This window comes from Pezoporus occidentalis, unplaced genomic scaffold (assembly GCF_034315485.1).
Source record: "Pezoporus occidentalis ecotype Australia unplaced genomic scaffold, CSIRO_AGI_Poc_V1 ctg130, whole genome shotgun sequence".
Taxonomy (NCBI): Eukaryota; Metazoa; Chordata; class Aves; order Psittaciformes; family Psittacidae; genus Pezoporus; species Pezoporus occidentalis.
The window spans coordinates 3,137,162-3,153,256 of record NW_026913104.1 but is presented as its reverse complement, the minus strand read 5'-3'; the positions used below and the strand labels follow the sequence as shown (position 1 = coordinate 3,153,256).

The 16,095-nt window shown below is 45.8% G+C and overlaps 1 protein-coding gene across 10 annotated transcripts in view; it reads left to right on the top strand.

Moving 5' to 3' along the window:
- GRAMD1B (GRAM domain containing 1B) overlaps window positions 1-16,095 on the top strand; it is a 109,623-nt gene that overhangs the window by 62,130 nt on the left and 31,398 nt on the right. Inside the window, exon 1 of one of the 10 annotated variants that reach the window (XM_062608833.1) lies at window positions 13,117-13,356. The exons of the other annotated variants lie outside the window; for them this stretch is intronic. Within the exon in view, the coding sequence (XP_062464817.1) occupies window positions 13,346-13,356 (11 nt within the window). The 5' untranslated portion in view covers window positions 13,117-13,345. Of the gene's footprint in view, window positions 1-13,116; window positions 13,357-16,095 lie in introns of those variants that run through there. 10 annotated transcript variants of the gene reach the window in all.

Sequence of the window (16,095 nt, the reverse complement as noted above, 5' to 3'; positions counted from 1 at the left end):
GCTTTCAGCCTTACATCACTGTTATCTCATGGGTCCCTAGGGGCTATAATAAGCCAGGCCCTGAGCTTTACACTTCAGAAAGGCACAAACTACAACAGCAGGGCAGGCAGCTTTCCCTCCCCATATATCTTAGGCAATGCTGCTCACCATTAGCCTTCTTCCTCGTCAGGGGAGTGCATAATCCAGCGTAGATGGATACTGATTTGGATCTTTTATGAAAAAAATGGCAATCAAATGACTAAGGAGTCTTGCAGGGATAAGAACAAGCTGGTGGCTGAATTTGATACCCCATAAATGAGATACTGAACAAAAGTCTGCTCATCCGCTTTTCCTCCTTTTGTGGTTCCTTCTGCACTGGCTTGTGCTGATTTGTTGGTTGGACTATTTCTAAGCCGCAGAACTTGCTATAGGGAACCTACAGAGAAAATAAGGGCCAAAGGCTCTACCTAAAAATAAATCTGCAATTCATTTTTCTGCTAGTGCCTGTGGGTGAGAAAAAAAAAAACCCTCTGAATGTTCCAACACCCTACTTATCTGAAGGAAGGATCTATTATATAGTTGTGGGGGTGGGATGGGAACTAGGTAGGGTTACAGAACAGCAGAGCTAAAATTAGAAGCTGTTTGATGTCAGGGAGCAGTGAGGATTAACGTTAGGCAGTTTCAGTTGTGTGTGCTGTAAGGCTGCCACTTCGGGAGTGCAGGCAATGATACCTGCTCTTTCAGTTGGTGTGTCAGCATCTTGGGGCCACAAGTGTCTAAGAGGGAAGGGAGGATGTTTGTGTACTATCACGTACGCAGTCTTTACACTGTAGTCCTGTGATGACTTCAGGATCTAAACTAAAGGGTTGGTTAAAAAAGGGCCAGGAGGAATGTGTTCTCTATTGTAGAGAATCACTGCTTGTTGGTTAAAAAAGGGCCAGGAGGAATGTGTTCTCTATTGTAGAGAATCACTGCTTGGCATAATACGTAAAAGTGACCAGCGTGGGTATTTGGGATTCTTGCCTCCTTAGTTGCATAGTGACATGATGAAGCTGTTTAAATTACTTTCAATTTCATATTGATACTGCAAAGAGCTACTGTGTGCAGTGAGCACGAGCTTTGTTCTGTTGTATTGCAAATGAAAGATGGATTTCCAAATCTATTCTTCCCCATTTTTGGGGGGAAGACTAGCGATATAGTTCCATTGAAGTTACATAACTGTGCTGTTGTGCCTTTTGTGCTGTTCAACCTTCATGCCACAGGTTGAAATGTTACATTTCAGTGCTCTTCTCTCCCGTCTTCATCGATTTTTCTGCGTCTCCCTATTTCTTCTCTGTGCTTTTTATTCAAAAGGAAGAAATAGGTGCTGATAATCCTGCTGGAAGCCATCAGAGCTGACCCACATGTGCACCCAACACGGTGTTAGCATTTTGGAAAGGAGAGGCTTTCACTCCTCCTTATAAATTCTGCAAATGCATTTTAGGACTCGGAACGTTCCCATTTGCTGTCGATGCAGCAGGAAGAGGAAACCATATTAATAGGTCACTTGTCTCTCCCTGCATCCAGAATATTCTGACCATTTTGGCTGAACCTCTGTCCATAACGTACAGTTTCTATCCTTCTCTCTCAACAGAAAGAAACGTTACGATGCTGTGTAAGGTGACCCAGAGAACAGCTTTGAAGAGTATTGACAGATCTATTTTGTAAATGGTTTCATAGCTTGATGAAGTGGTTCACAGCAGGTTTTGTGCTAATTTCTCTGGGCTTTTCAGTAGTGGGAAGTGCTAGTAAGCAATTAGGAGCCTAATCCAAGTGCACAAATGTCAAGGAAAAACCTTGCATGTAATTCACTGTGCTCGCAATCACTGAGCCAGAAATAGAACCAAGATCAGACCAGTTTTTGTCCTGGACTGCCATGTTGAATTAATACCTTCGGTGGTAATATGGTACAAAGGACATGTGAAGTGACTATTTTAGTAAAATACATATATATAAAATTACAGTGGAAGGAGGCTATTTGAAGAAAACCCAAGCCAGTCTGAAGCCCTTGCTCTGAGGCTTGGTTTGCTGAAACTCTGTGTGATGATAGACATGCAAAAGTAGCCCTTTCGTGTCTTCTGCTTGTTATGTGGTATGGTTTTGGCATCAGGTTTTGATTTAAAATTGGATGACCATGTGTAATTTTATTCTGTAATACGTGTCTGTGTGCTTACTGAAACCTCTCTGAGGGCAATGAGGTAGAAGAGCTCTTTGACTTACACCATGAAGACATTGTGCTTTGCAGAGTCAACACCCAGCATCTCTCCTTGAGCTGCAGATTATTTTGGCTAATTGAATCCTCATCATTTGTTTTGCTCTAAAATGGCCTTTTCTGCTTATCAGTGGGTAAAATCACCTTGTGCTCTCTCTGGTCCTTCAGCAGCCTCATACATGTCAAGTGAAGGGCAAACTGCTTGGGAACTGGTCTGGAATTCTGCAGCCATTGCTTGTTCAGGGCCTTAAACTGAGATGAATGAGGCTGCAGTGTGGCTCCTTTAGAGGTTATTTTCCTCAGTTATGCAGGAGGAAAAAGCATGGAAAGAGGCAAATTGAGTTGAGAGGAGGCTTTAGATAACATTTTGCAGGTTCTCTTTTCCACTCTTCAAACTAAGTCCTTGCTCCTTTCAAATGAGAAGCAAGGACCTGCCTGTTGGCACTGGAAGTCACAAGAAGCCAGTTTTAAACCTTAATCTGTCACTAGCCACTTGTATCACAATCTTGCCTCTGCCCCAGGTTCTATGTCTGCAAAATGCCCCGCTCTTATATATAGTATGCTATATAGTATCTGCAAATATATATATTGCTATGCCACTCATCCTTTGCGCTCCCTTTCACAAGCACAGCTTGCTATTTACATGTAACAAGAGCTAGAAATGGTATGTTGAACAGTGATTCACCCTGCATGTGTTAATAGTTCTGCTGAACTAAACAGAAACACTCAGGTACTTAATGTTTCTACTTGATCAAGGCTATTCTGCTCAACAAGTGGGTATGGTAAGGTCTGAAAGAGCCAAATACTGCCATCGAAGCTCTTGTGGCACATTATGCAAGAATTACTGCATCCTGGTCGAGATGTCTTTTGCTTAATCACATTTGTCAGCTGAAATTCCTCTTGGGAACAAGACTTTTCTTTGCTCTCTATTCTAAACTAGTTAGTGGTATTCCTTTGGTTGATTAAGCAGTGTGTTTGTGGTTGAATCTTCCCTTGTGTGCCTCTGATTTGAGTCCTGGTCAGAAAGTGCATCTGAATGGCAGGCTGCCATTATCAGTAGTATTATAATAATTAATACTTATTATGAATGGTAAGTGCTAATTTCAGTATTTTGACTCTGGTGAAAGGAAATTGTATAAATTGAGATATAATAGTAATAATAGTATCCAAATATAAAGTATCAAAGTTAGGGGAACGGAGACCGACCCAAACAAGTGCTGCACATAAACTTTTCTTCCCCTCCTGCAACTTCAGTATGTTCTTGCAGAGCTGAACACAAGATGGTGGCACATTCCCTGAGCCTCTCTTTTAGTAAAGTTTTCCATTTGGTCAATGTTAGGTCTATGCTGTTGATTATACTTTATATTTCCAGAGGTTTATTCTCCGTAAGCATTTTTCCTGGGCAGAATGCTCTCTGTGGACACAGCCAAGTGACCCTGGGGGGAGATGCTCTGCTTATTTTCAACTATCATAAGATGTAAATGCTGCCATTCTCATCTGACAGTGTCACAGGCACTCTATGCACATGGAAAAGGAGCAGAGAAGGAGGAATTTGGGTTTAGGTTGGTGGGAGGGGGAATATGTATTTAGGGTATATATTTTGAATCCTTTTCAAACCACTTGGAATACCAGGTTTGGAAGAATGTGGCTTGACTACACCTAATTTCAGGCCTTGGAACGGCAAGAAGGGAAATGGAGGAGAAAATGGATTGAATGAAAAAGACTTGGGGAGGGAAGGAGGAGGTATGTATTCAGAAGCAGCAAAGATTTAGTAACAGAATAAAGCATCCACATATGCACATGATAGAAGGCACCAAATTAACAGGGTTTATCTTTAGTGTAATAACAGTTCTCTTTAACGAGAGTCGTTCCTTTAATGAAATACTAAGCAAACAAGCCTGTTTAAATGACAGGAGAAAGAGATGGCAAGGTCTGAGGATTCCACGTTGGCAAGGTCTCATCCTTGTGCAGTGATGACACACGAAGTGCTGTGAATTAAAAGGTTTGCACTGGAGACAGAGGCGTTTTAGAAAGCCGGCAGCGTGCTGGAGCTGTAATTTTGGTGTATTTCTGACCCTCTAGGAATAGAAATAAAGCAGCTATAGAGCTCTGAAAGCAGTGCCCTCTGCTCATGAGGAAGGAGATGGGGTTGTGGCTGGAATTTAGGTTTTTCTAGAGCTGTCAGCTGTTTAAAAAGCAGAGTTCTCATGCGGTGGCCTTCAATCCGATGTACATTTTAGGAATGAGGTTTGGGAGATGAACTGTTGCTTAACTGCAGGCTGTGAAAGCAGATACGTGTCTAGGGCTTGGAGCTTAGAGAAGCTGAGCAATATTCAGTGGCTGGCTGAAGGCAGTAAAACTACATCATTGCTTCAGGTGCCTGTTATGTTATTTTCCCCCAGCATTTCTAACAGGCTTCCCATTGGTTCTTCCAGGTTTCTGTTTTTAAAGACAGGTGAGAGTATAAATGATTTTGGAAACGGATCTAAGATTGTATTGTTTGACAGTGGGAGAGGCTTTTAAAAGAAGGGCCTTGCTCCATTGGACTGGGCTGCTCCTGTTAGGAAAATTACGGAAAGCAGAGTTAGAGACGGGAAAAAAGGGTGATGGAATTGAGGCATTAATCCATGCTCCTGCCAGTGCAGGACAGTTCCCTACTGTTTGTCTTTACTAATGGTTAGCTAATGCTGTTTATAAACATGACAAGTGAATGAGTTTCTACCACTTCTCTCATGCTCTTGGCTGCAAGGATCTGACTTCAGCCTCATTTTTTCCCACAACTGAATAGAATAGCATTGCTTGTTGTTATAAAACCTTCTACTACTGCTTCTCTTTCTCTTTGATGTTTACATTCTTCAAATACTTGTTGACCACTTCACTTTGTTTGCCCTTCGAGTTTCCTTTAATAAATAAGCCTCATGAATACTGTGATGTTTTTGTTGCTATCCTTTGAACTTGTTTCTCTGCAAGAATAGCTTTCTGATTCTATGACGGCGCCCTTATAATAAAGTTAGTGGTAGAGATTAACTGATCATACAGAGCGTGTATTTCACCAGCTTCCATGAGAAGTGATTGATCGGATTTACGCAGCTCTGAATCACATTAGTCCGTCCTGCTCCTATATCATGTTGCAAGAACACATCTAATTTGCTTTGTGCTCTTACCCTGCGCACTGAGGAGCCACGCTGCTTGCTTGCTTTCTATGTATTGCTGGGCCTGACTTTGTGTTTCCCCCCCTATACCTGTTTGGAGTAGGTACAAAACCAAGGGCAGTGGTAGGGCAGCATTCTTTATGCTTTGCCCAGAAGAGAATCACAGTCTCTGTTTGTATTGCTTGTGAGGTAGGCTTTTGTATGTGTGTTTATATGCACTGTCAGTATGAGTCACATTGCTACCTTCTGCGCTTTCTAACCCCTCTGTAGAAGCTGGCCTTCCAAGGAGTTTATGTTTGGAAACACCCCTATGCTGAAGACAAATATTCTCCTCTTGCTGGCTGTGCTGCCTGCTGTTGTATTAGGGAAGGAGACGGTATGTGTTGTGTCTGATAAGGTTTAGAGAAGGCTGCACAGTCCCTCCAGCCCAACAAGATAAAATGTAGAAATGACTAAATAGAGTGATCTGTGGGAGTAAGGAAGTTGAATTTAGAGGTAATTGGGATGCTTTGGTCCATGCTGACTGCTCTGCTCCTTTGTCATCACAGAAGCACTCCCTGGTGGCTTTTATAACGGGGATTAGAGGGATATTTAATAAAGCTCTTCTAAAGTGCCCCTGCAAAAATGCTTGGGGCGCCAGGCGTGTGCAACAGCGTGGAGAAGCTGTACCAGGGCAGTCGAACAGGTAGGTAAGAGCAGGAGAAAGGAAGAGGTCCTGGTATCTCACAGCTGACATCAGTGTCTGGAGCGAGGAGCAGCCAGGGTTAACCGAGCTCCAGCGATGTGGGCTACAGGGCATTCTTAAAGAGACAGTGGGAGCTTTTCTTTCCAGTGGGCAGCAGCCAGTTCAGATGCCAGAGCTGGGTAGCCAGTTGCAAAGAAGGCTTTGTTTCAGCCATGCCAAGCCGTTATCGGAGCGAGGAATCTTTTTGTCAACCACTTTTGAGAGCATAAAATGCATCGGAGCAGTGAGATTCTTGCCTGCTTTAATGGTCTCTCTCCCCTCAGCAGAACTGCTTCTGCCTGCAGTTTAAATGGTGGTTTCGGAGCCAGAGAGCAGAGGAGCAGGGAAGACACGAAGCTTCACCCCGGGCAATGCGATGTGCTAACAGGTGGCGATGCCATCATTGAGCTCTTCGTTTCTCGCCTCCCAGGCAGGCAGGAGGACTCCTTCCTGTGGATGCAGGTTCCTTTGTGTCTGTGTGTGCATGCTGAGGTCAGGCAGTTCCTCAGGAAAAAGGATTCCCTGATGCAGTGCAGGGCTGGGATGGAGATACAGAGGGTCGGGTGGAAGGGGTGAGAGTGTGGGGAGGGAAGATTCTGGTGGAGCAGTGCTCTGTCTTCATGGGAGTAAAGGCTGCACTGAGTTAGCTGTTTTAGTGTTAGTGAGTCTCTGGGTGAGCCCAGCAGGTAATAGGAATCTGAACCCATCCTGGAAGAGTGTCAGGCAAGGTTAAGAAAGTCAGTGGGTGAGAGTGGGGAAGAATCCAGTGTGTGTGAATGGGTGTTGGGATTGACATCAGGAGTCCGTAGGTAGAGACTGGGGTAGTGCTTTGGAAGAAGGCTTTAGGAAGCTGCTTTTGGTGGGGATAAACAGATTGGAACAGTCCAGAGGAATGGTGAAGCTGGCGGAACTGAATGACATGACGTAGAAGCTCACACTGCACCAGTCAGTGCTAAAGACAGACATCAGGCCCTTTTAGGGCCCTTTTCCTCTTCCTTCTCTACATAAATCTACTCATAGGTCTGAGCTGTTTCAGCTCGGTGCAGTGTGGAATAAGGAGCCAGAGGGATGGTGGAGGGATTGGAGTGGGGCATGTCTGTACCAGGAGACCGGAGGCCAGCCCCTGGCACAGAGCAGCCGATGTGCATTTTGCTCTCCCCAATGGCAGCTATTGAAGCTTTATCCAGCTGTCAGGGAATTCTCTCTTTGTGCTGAGCTTGCATAGGAACAGCATATCTGAGGGAGCAGAGCGGGATGTGGCTTTGTCATCTTCGGAGTGGTATGCCAAGAACGTGATGTGTTTGGGTTGGGTTTGAGGTGCAGTTTTGCTGCTGCTTGTCCCCTGGTGGCTACCTTCACAATGTAACGGGAAGTACAATGGCATGATATTCAACTCCATCCTGAAGGGATAAGAAAAGAAGGATACATGGCTAATGGAGGCACTACTGTAGTGATTCCACAGGGACGTGTAACTAATAGGTGATCTCCTGTTTCCGTTGCTGTTTTCCTTTGTGTGTGTGATACTTGTCCCCTGGTCAACCTGTTGTTTTGCTTTTCTCTTCATCCTCTCTCAAGCTGGGCATGGAGCTGGGATGCACTCGGTCCCTGGGAGTCGAAGGTGCCTCCCTTGATTGCAGCAGGGCTTGAAATCAGTGCAGCCTCTTTGTCTTTGTGCCTTTCAATGCACGGTTGAAGTCTTGCACTGTAAGCTTCTCACGGGGAGGGCCCTGTCTGCCTACAACCTGCCCAGTACTCAGCACGGTGCTGTAAGCCAAATAAGTACTGGAATTAGTTTTATTAGTGCTTGATCTTGGAGAAATCAGTTAAAGTTACTGATGTGCTTATTATTCTTCATTTTCAAGCATGCTGATTGTCAGCAGCACAAGTGTTTCTGGGGTAAAATATGCACCAGCTTATCATCAGTGGGCTAGAATAGAACATATCATGGTTTTGGAGGAAAACAAGAGATGGATTTAGTATTGAGTAGAAGCTGGCAGAGGATTTAGGGATATGTATGCGTCTTTGTGATGTATGATTAGAAACTCAAGTCTGAGAATTTCTGGAAGGCCAGTTCAGCCACCCTTTTCCACTGCATCCTCCCAGTTTCCAGACTGGGAGCTATTACCTGCCCGTGGTCCATGATGCATTTGTTTTGTGCTCTCCTTTTATTCTGCCCAGGGTGCAATGCCTGCCTAAATTGGGATGTTTATGAAAGCAATAGCTGTAGTTACTATAGGGATCTTGGGCAGTTCCACATGTTATGGCAGTGGCTGCTGAAGAAGCTGTCTGGAAATACACTGGCCATGCTAGAAGTGTTTGTCCTGTGTGATGTAGCTCTTGCTCAGCCATTTCACTTGTTGATGCTGAGCCTAACTCCCCGCACACTCTTTGCTAGCATCCTTTCACCTTGCCTGCTTTTGGCTTTCCACACGCCCATTGTTTGAGCGTGGTGCTGCGGACAACAGGTAGGGCTGTGTTTCCTAGGTGAGGTGGGACCTGCTCCTTGTGAACGCCTTGAATTCTGTGTGGTTCCTTTTGTGCAATTAAGGAGAGCTAATTAGCTCCTTTTAGTGCGGCCTCCTTGCAGAGGTAGCTGACCTCTTGTTAATCCTGGATTAAGTTCTTACCAAGAACTGGCTCTTTGTGTGTCCCAGTTAAGACGTTGACACTTTGTTCTCTCTCTCCTTGTTCTCCTCCTCCCCCTCTTCCTCTCCATGCCTTTGAGCACATGATTGCCTGCCTCCTCCATCCCCCACTACTGTAGGAATCCATGTGCTCTTAGCAGCCACTGTATCCTGCTCCATGAAAACGCCATTGTCAGCTCAGAGTTCTCTAAAATGCTTTTTTGCTTGATCTGCTACCTGTCTGGGAGCTCATTCTATGGGAGAGAGAAGGGAGACTTTTGGCAGTGCTCCTTATTGCTTAATAGGGTGAGAATACTGTGGGGTTTGGAGAATAGCGCCCATTCTGTACGCTGGAGGGATGCTCAATGGTCTGAGCAGAAGCCAGCAAACAGGACCACACATCCCAGTCGGAGAACTCGCCCTGTACAATGCTGTGCATTCAGAAGCAGAGCCCGTATCTTCATAGTTAAGGAGGAGAGCAGCTTCTGTGCTCCAACAGTGGTATGAGCAGAAATAGCCAACATGTGCAAAGTAGTAATTACCAGCCATCTGCATCAGTTAACCACTAATGCTAATCCTACTTGGAGATCTTGAGGCTGCAGCACTGTGAGTTTTCCCCGAGGATACGCTTTCTTGCACATTTCTGCTATGTCTTTGAAGACAAGGCCAGAAGTACTATGGAAGTGTAAGTGTCCCTGGTTCTCTTCTGAGCTCAGCTGGAAAGTAAAGATGGTGGGGAATAACTGTTTCAATCCTTTAAGCCCTCAAACTAGAGCGTATTAAAATTGAACAAAGAATTATTGGGAAGGGGGACTGAAAAACCTTGCGTGTTTTCAAAGCCATGGTCCCAAACACTTTGCAGAGAGACCTTGAAAGACTGCAGTTTGCTTCCCTATCACTGGTTAGGCTTACAGGGAGGGTAAGCCATACCAGTTTGAGATAGCATTTATGTCAAACCTACCTGCTGCTCTGTAGGCCTGGATCTTCAGTCACTGGACTGTCTTGTGTGTATCTATCATCAGCCCTGGGCTTTAATGACTCGGACAATGCATTGTTTCTTCTCACCTGAGAGATGCAATATGCATGAGTGTGCTTGTGTTACGGCTGGGTCTGAGACAGCAAAACAGAAACCAGCCCTCCAGCAGGCAGTAAAGGTATGGCTTCTGCTGAAGAACCTGCCACAGATAGGCATGATCTGAATTAGAGCATCCTGGGAGGGAGTGCTCCTGATGTATGACCTTCCACCTTGCTGTAGGGGTTGGTATTCAGGCTGTGGTGTGTGACCATGTCATGCCACAGATGGCTCACCACTCACTCCTCCTGCAGCTGTCCTTCACACATGAAATAATGCCCTAGTGGATTCTTTAGTACCAGGGCAAAGGCTGAGAGGCATACATGCAAGCAACCCTGGGTTAAACCTTGTGGATGTGATGAAGTTTGTAAAGCTTTTGATACGTGGCATGATATTTCAAATTACCCATACCTCTGCCTCTTGCATGCTATCCCAGATAAACCTAAGAAGCTTTTCTCTAAGTCCTGCATTTCTGCCATTGCTCTCACGGTGTTTTTGGAAGCAGAACTCTCATTTTATTCATCTTCTTTCCTGACAAGTCTGAAGAATGGGTAGGCCTTAAACTCCTGTATTGAGTCTATCCTACCGCTTCCGCTTTGCGTCTCCGTGTCCTCTATGGTTCCAAATCTGAAGTAGCCATTAGACTGAATTTCCTCAAGGCCTTTAGGGCAGCGTAGCTCTCATGCGACTTACGAAAGTAGTATCTTGTTCAGACCTTGATAGTCAGTCAGTCATGGCAAAATGCGTAGAGGCTGAGACACTTCCACCTATCTTCAAGCATCTTTGAAAGCCATAAGGAAAAAAAGCACTGAAAGGCTCATAGGCTCTAAACCAAAATGGGACCATTCAGATACCTCTGTGAAAGCCCTGTTGAATGCAAGGTATAAGACTCTCCTGAATTGATTTTTGCTTGAGCTACAGAACAGCATTTAGGAAACCATAAAACCTTGCGTAATAGTGCTTGCCACAGATGGCTAATCTAGCCTTGAATTAGTTACAGTGGTTAGTTCTGTTTACATCCAAAAATGCCTCTCTTGTCTTTCAGCACTTGGTACTGTTGCACTTTCATCTGTTACCTGCTATTATCAAACTCCTGTTCCAGGTGATCATATAAAGCTCGTCATTCCTTGCACTCCAGTCTGTGTTGGATGGATTCAGTGGCACTATCTTTACTGTTTGTTGCTCTTATCTGAACCCTGTCCAGTTTATCCACATTGTTCACGTCCTGAAACCAGGTACAGTCATTTCCAGTGGGAGTCACACCATCCCTGGGTATGGAGGTCCCATTGCACTGGACACAGGGAATGGGAAAGTTTGTATGTTCCATGCCATTTTCTTTAAACCTGTTTGTAAATGCACCAGTTCACAAGCTTTTGAAACTTGTGATAGTCATGTATGAAAATGAAAAGCCAAGGTGCAAGTTCTAGTGGCTCTGCTGCTCACCTTGGGTTTTCTGACTGGATAATGACATATTCTTGCTCGTGCTTAGGTTTGTATTGGGGAAGTGCTTCAGTGTTTCCAGTGAGGACCACAAGACGTGGGTTTCTCAGTTGCAAAACACACCAGGTTTACCTATAAACACGGGAACGTGGTCCAATGAATTGAAGGTTAGAGTCTGGAGAAGAAGGCATTGCAAACTTTAGAGAGATTTCTGTGTTGGCAGAAGGTCATTGTGTGCGAGGACAAAACCACTTCATTGCCAGTTACTTAGCTTTACAACTTAGTTAGAGACTGTTCATTTCCATGCACCCAGAAAGCTCCATCCTTATGGGGACTTGCAGATTTAAAGCCTAAAGTGAGATGTTGCTGGATGAAGTGACAAATACGTTGTCAGCTCTTGTGATTTTGGTACAGATTCATTTTGTTTGTAAATCTCCAATGCCTGTAAACATGGAACTACAAGGGAAATATTATAACACAAGTTGAACTGAAGAGAAAAGCTTGAGAAAGGACCTGAACAAATGTGCAATGGAATTAGAGGTATGAAAACCAGATTTTCCTAGATGAAATTACATTTTGTGTGCCAAGTTTATGTTCGGGGTGAAAGTTGATGTATTTTAGATGCTTGTAGTTGGCAGCACTGTAAATGGAGAAGGTGAAGAAAGAAAGCACTATGGTCCCTCATGGCACAAAGAGGATGCTGATGGATCTCTTAATGGAGCAATGCATTTGTGAGAATAGTGGCATATACACAATGAACCCATGTGCATCTATGTGTGTCCTTTGAGCAATATGAAGAAGAGGATGGTACTGTTGTACTGCCTGGATAAAGGCATGTATGGTGATAGCGTTTTCCATTTAAAATCATGTGCAGCATTTGAATTGCAGCAGTCTGCTTGAGCACTGATTCTCAAGTGCAGAGCACCTCCTGCTCCCACTGATTTTGATTATAATGAAATGATGGATAATCAGCCTTTTGGAAAGATGCTTTTTTTTGTGTCATTAGCATGAAAACTGTGATTGCTTCTATAAAGTGAAGCGAGAACGGTCACCTCTGTGTAAGGAATGGATGAAATGCAACAAAAGAAGGGAAAGGGCCTCCATCCTTCAGCCTATGGAGTTTATATTGTACTATGAGAGTCCTTGAGAGGGACTGAAACCTTCTTATTCTGGGATAAAGATGTCCACGAGCGGGTGTGTGGTGTTACAGCGAGGTGTATGTCCCTCAGTGAACCACCACATACTAATGCTGCTCTAGGGTGGTAAACTTGGCTCGATAACCTGCCTTTTAAAATCCCAGGCCTGTTTGCACACGGCTAGGCATGAAAAATGAAGCATCTCGCTTTCTAGATGAAGCAAGCTAAATAGAGTTGAGGTCACCTTAACTCCGAGTGAGTGTGTCCTCACGGTGTTTAACTCGGTTTAGATAATCCACTTCCCCAGTTAATTAGGGTTTAATTTCCCCTGCTGTTCCTGCACCGACACGCTCCCGGGTTTCCAAACTTTCTCCCATGTGCATGAATGGGCCGGTGCGCGCCCAGCGAGGATGAGGACGGTCGCCTCAACCTGTAGGATCCTCGCTTGTCGGCTTTGCCGGGCTTGATGGGCGGCATCTGGAAGTGGCAGGTAGAATAGGGGGGACACGGGGGAGATGCTGCATGTCCCCCCGCACACACTGCTCTGTCTGGAGAAGGGGAACAACGAAGGCATGAAGGGGGCTGCATTATGTAAAGCAGCAGCTCTTGTCTGCGTGCGCACGCGTGTGTGTGCTGCTGTGCGCGTGTGAAAGAGCCAGCAGCGACGGGGGGTGTTGGAGAGCAGCAGGGGCCGAGCCACACGAACCACCACCACCATCAGCACACAGAGTGGGGAGGGAGGCTGAGCCATGGCAGGAGCCGCAGCACTATGCTGAGAGACGGGGCTCCCCGTGAGGAGCCCCTGGCACCCCCCGTCTCCCTGCTCCCTTCGGGAAGGGCTCTGACATGGTGCAGGAGGTGAGTACCCTCCCACCTCACCGCTGGCCCACCCTCGCTCGCCCCCCGCCACGCACGAGTGCATGAATGAATGAATTCCTAGCCGCTCCGCGCCGCACTACGGTCCCTAATGGCTACCAGGTTAGTGTTACTCTCCTGTTCCTTCTGCTGATGCCTCCCTTCCTCTCTCCCCTCCGCGTCTGTACGTGCCGTGTGTGCATGGATGTGTGTGGAAGGGGCGTGCGTGCTGTGCTCGGCACAGGTCCGCCGAGCAAATCTACCACCGGAGACACAAGCTTCCAAGGCAGATTAAATCTGGAGTCCATGTTGGTTGCCGCTGCTGCTCCTTTCTGTTTGGGGGACTTGAAAGCAGACAGCGTGACATCATGTTGCAGAGATGCTTCGTTTCTTTTCCCTTCCCCAGGCTGATTCCTTCCTCCCCCCCGCCTTGTTCTCCCCCGTGCACGCACCCTACCTCTCCCACAGTGGAATTGCTAAAGCAGCCTTTTTGATTGTTTGAAACCACCGATGGGCAAATCTGATTGTGTGCATTTTCAGCTTCCATTCCCCTCACCCCTCCTCCTTTCCCGTTCACGCCTGCTGTCTCCTCCATCTCCCCCCCCCATCCCCAAAGGGGCAGTTACTGCTCTCATGGCAGCTGGGGCTGTGGAGGGAGGCAGAAGGGGGTTGATGCCGGAGGGACAGGCGATGCGTCACGGGAGGGCAGCTGGAGCCGCTGCAGGAAGATGGTGTATTGGTTTGCCCATGTGCTCCCTTGCTCTCAAAAGGGCTCGGAGCATGCACACTGATGCCTTGCTTCTGCTCTGCATTCCTCGCTCTGTTTGTGTGTTTGAAGTGATGGGGAGGGGTGGGATTTGTTTTGTGCTGCTTGTTTTAGGCGGTCCTCCAGTGCCTATACAGGTGGCTTTGGTTTTTTTGGCAGTAGGAAATGGGGGGTGCTTATAGGCAGTGAAAATCTGCTGAACCCCCATTCACTAAAGCATTGCTGTTATTCAGATTACTGGTGATTAGCATTGTCCTGTCTGTCATGGAAAGCACTGATTCAGTACAGACAATATATTCCTATTCCCTTGCTTCATTAAATCACATGCATATGCAGGAGAACTCCTTTTGAAGCTGGTGTATTTAGGATGGAGCTTGTGGTTTTGGCTCAGCGGGAAGGAAACTTCAAGCCGAATCTCAGAGATGTATTTCACCTCAGTGCAATAACTTTGGATGCCCAACGTTGTGCTAAGGGAAGCCTCCAACTGTCTGTGCCACTGAAAACCAGAAAGCTGGATGAAGCAAGAGAGAATATGTTGTGTATGGGGACAAGCCTAAACCAGGTCCTCAGGACAAAGGGCTGTGTGTGACTCCAGCCCTGAGGGTGTCTGACTCTTCTCAGTATCCCTTGACCCTCTCTGGTTTTAGGTGTCCACTGGACACTGTATGGTTAGTGCAGAGGTGGGGGGATTGCGTGGAGGATATCAGGGCACGGGGCTGTGGAACTGTTGCATTGTTGTTTTCACAGTGGTAAAGGGATGAAGCATCAAGAGATGAACAAAAGAAATCGATTTGGTCCCAGCTTTGACGATTACAGCATCTTCCATTAACTTACGAAAGCTGATGCTGATGAGCAGCAGGAGTGAGTGGGAAGCTGTGCAGCTCTGGCTTTGTCTTCTACTCCCCAGATACACAATATCCCTGTCCACCCCCGCTCTGTCACTGATAAGATGTGGTGTGAGGCTTCATTAGATGTTTAATCTGTGTTTTAAAAAAACCCTGCCACAAGGTTGGAATGTGTTGAGGGAGATGCTGCCTGTGCTGGGGCCAAAGTCCTGGGATGCTCATAGCCTTGCTATGTTACAGCAGGAGATAGGCAGAGGGGAAGAGTGCTTTTGCTGCTGTTGAGGTAATCTAGAAGGTGTATCATACATACATCCTCATCCAAAACGAGCATGGATCTTTATCACTACCTATTTAGTGCTATATTGCATTATTCTCCCTGGGAACAATGCAGATGGACTGAGGTACAACAGCAACAATGCATCTCCAAACCATTGAGGGATTTTGCAGATAATGAGGTTTAAAATAAGCACGCTCAGATTTATTTGAACGTCACTTTTTATTCTTTGAGCTGTCAAGTTTTCAAACTTCCCTTCACATCAGGGATGGTTTAACACTGTCCTTCGTTATCGTGTTTAATTATAGACAAGAACTTGCAAGCTCTGTTTTATCCCAAATTCTGGGCTCTGAGATTTTCAAGAGAGCATCAGATATTGCCTTTCTTGCTGTTAATTACAGGAGCCATTGGCACTGTGGTGGGAAGGAGAGGAAACAAAGCCCCTGTCTGTTCCTTCTTTAGAAGTACAGCCATAGATGGAGTGACCGTGTTGGGGCCACGTCTGAGACATGCCATCAGCCTCAGAGGGATGTGAAATTCTCCTTTTGCATTATTTCCCCTTTGTTTCTCCCCAGGTTTCATTGTATTATCCATCATACTTTGTTCCATGTGGTTTGCCTTCCACCAGAGCAAACCGAACTATATTAATCCGGGGGTGCTGGAGGGGTTTGGTGCATGATCTGTAACACGTGTTGGTTCTCTGCACATTAATGATCCTCCCTAAATCAGGGCCGTTGCATTATTGGACAGTATTATTAAGATCTGTCTTGTTCTATTTTGACAGCATTTTCCAACTTTTGATTGGGATTTGCAATGGCTCCAGGTAAAAAGGGAGAGGTGGAGGCAGTGTTTCAGATGCATCAGAGTGGGAGCTTCTGTAAGATAGCAGGCTATTTGTCCATCAGGGTTGATAGTCTGTCTCTAGTGGTAACCAGTGTCAGATGGTTCAGACACAGACAATGGCATTGTTAATAATA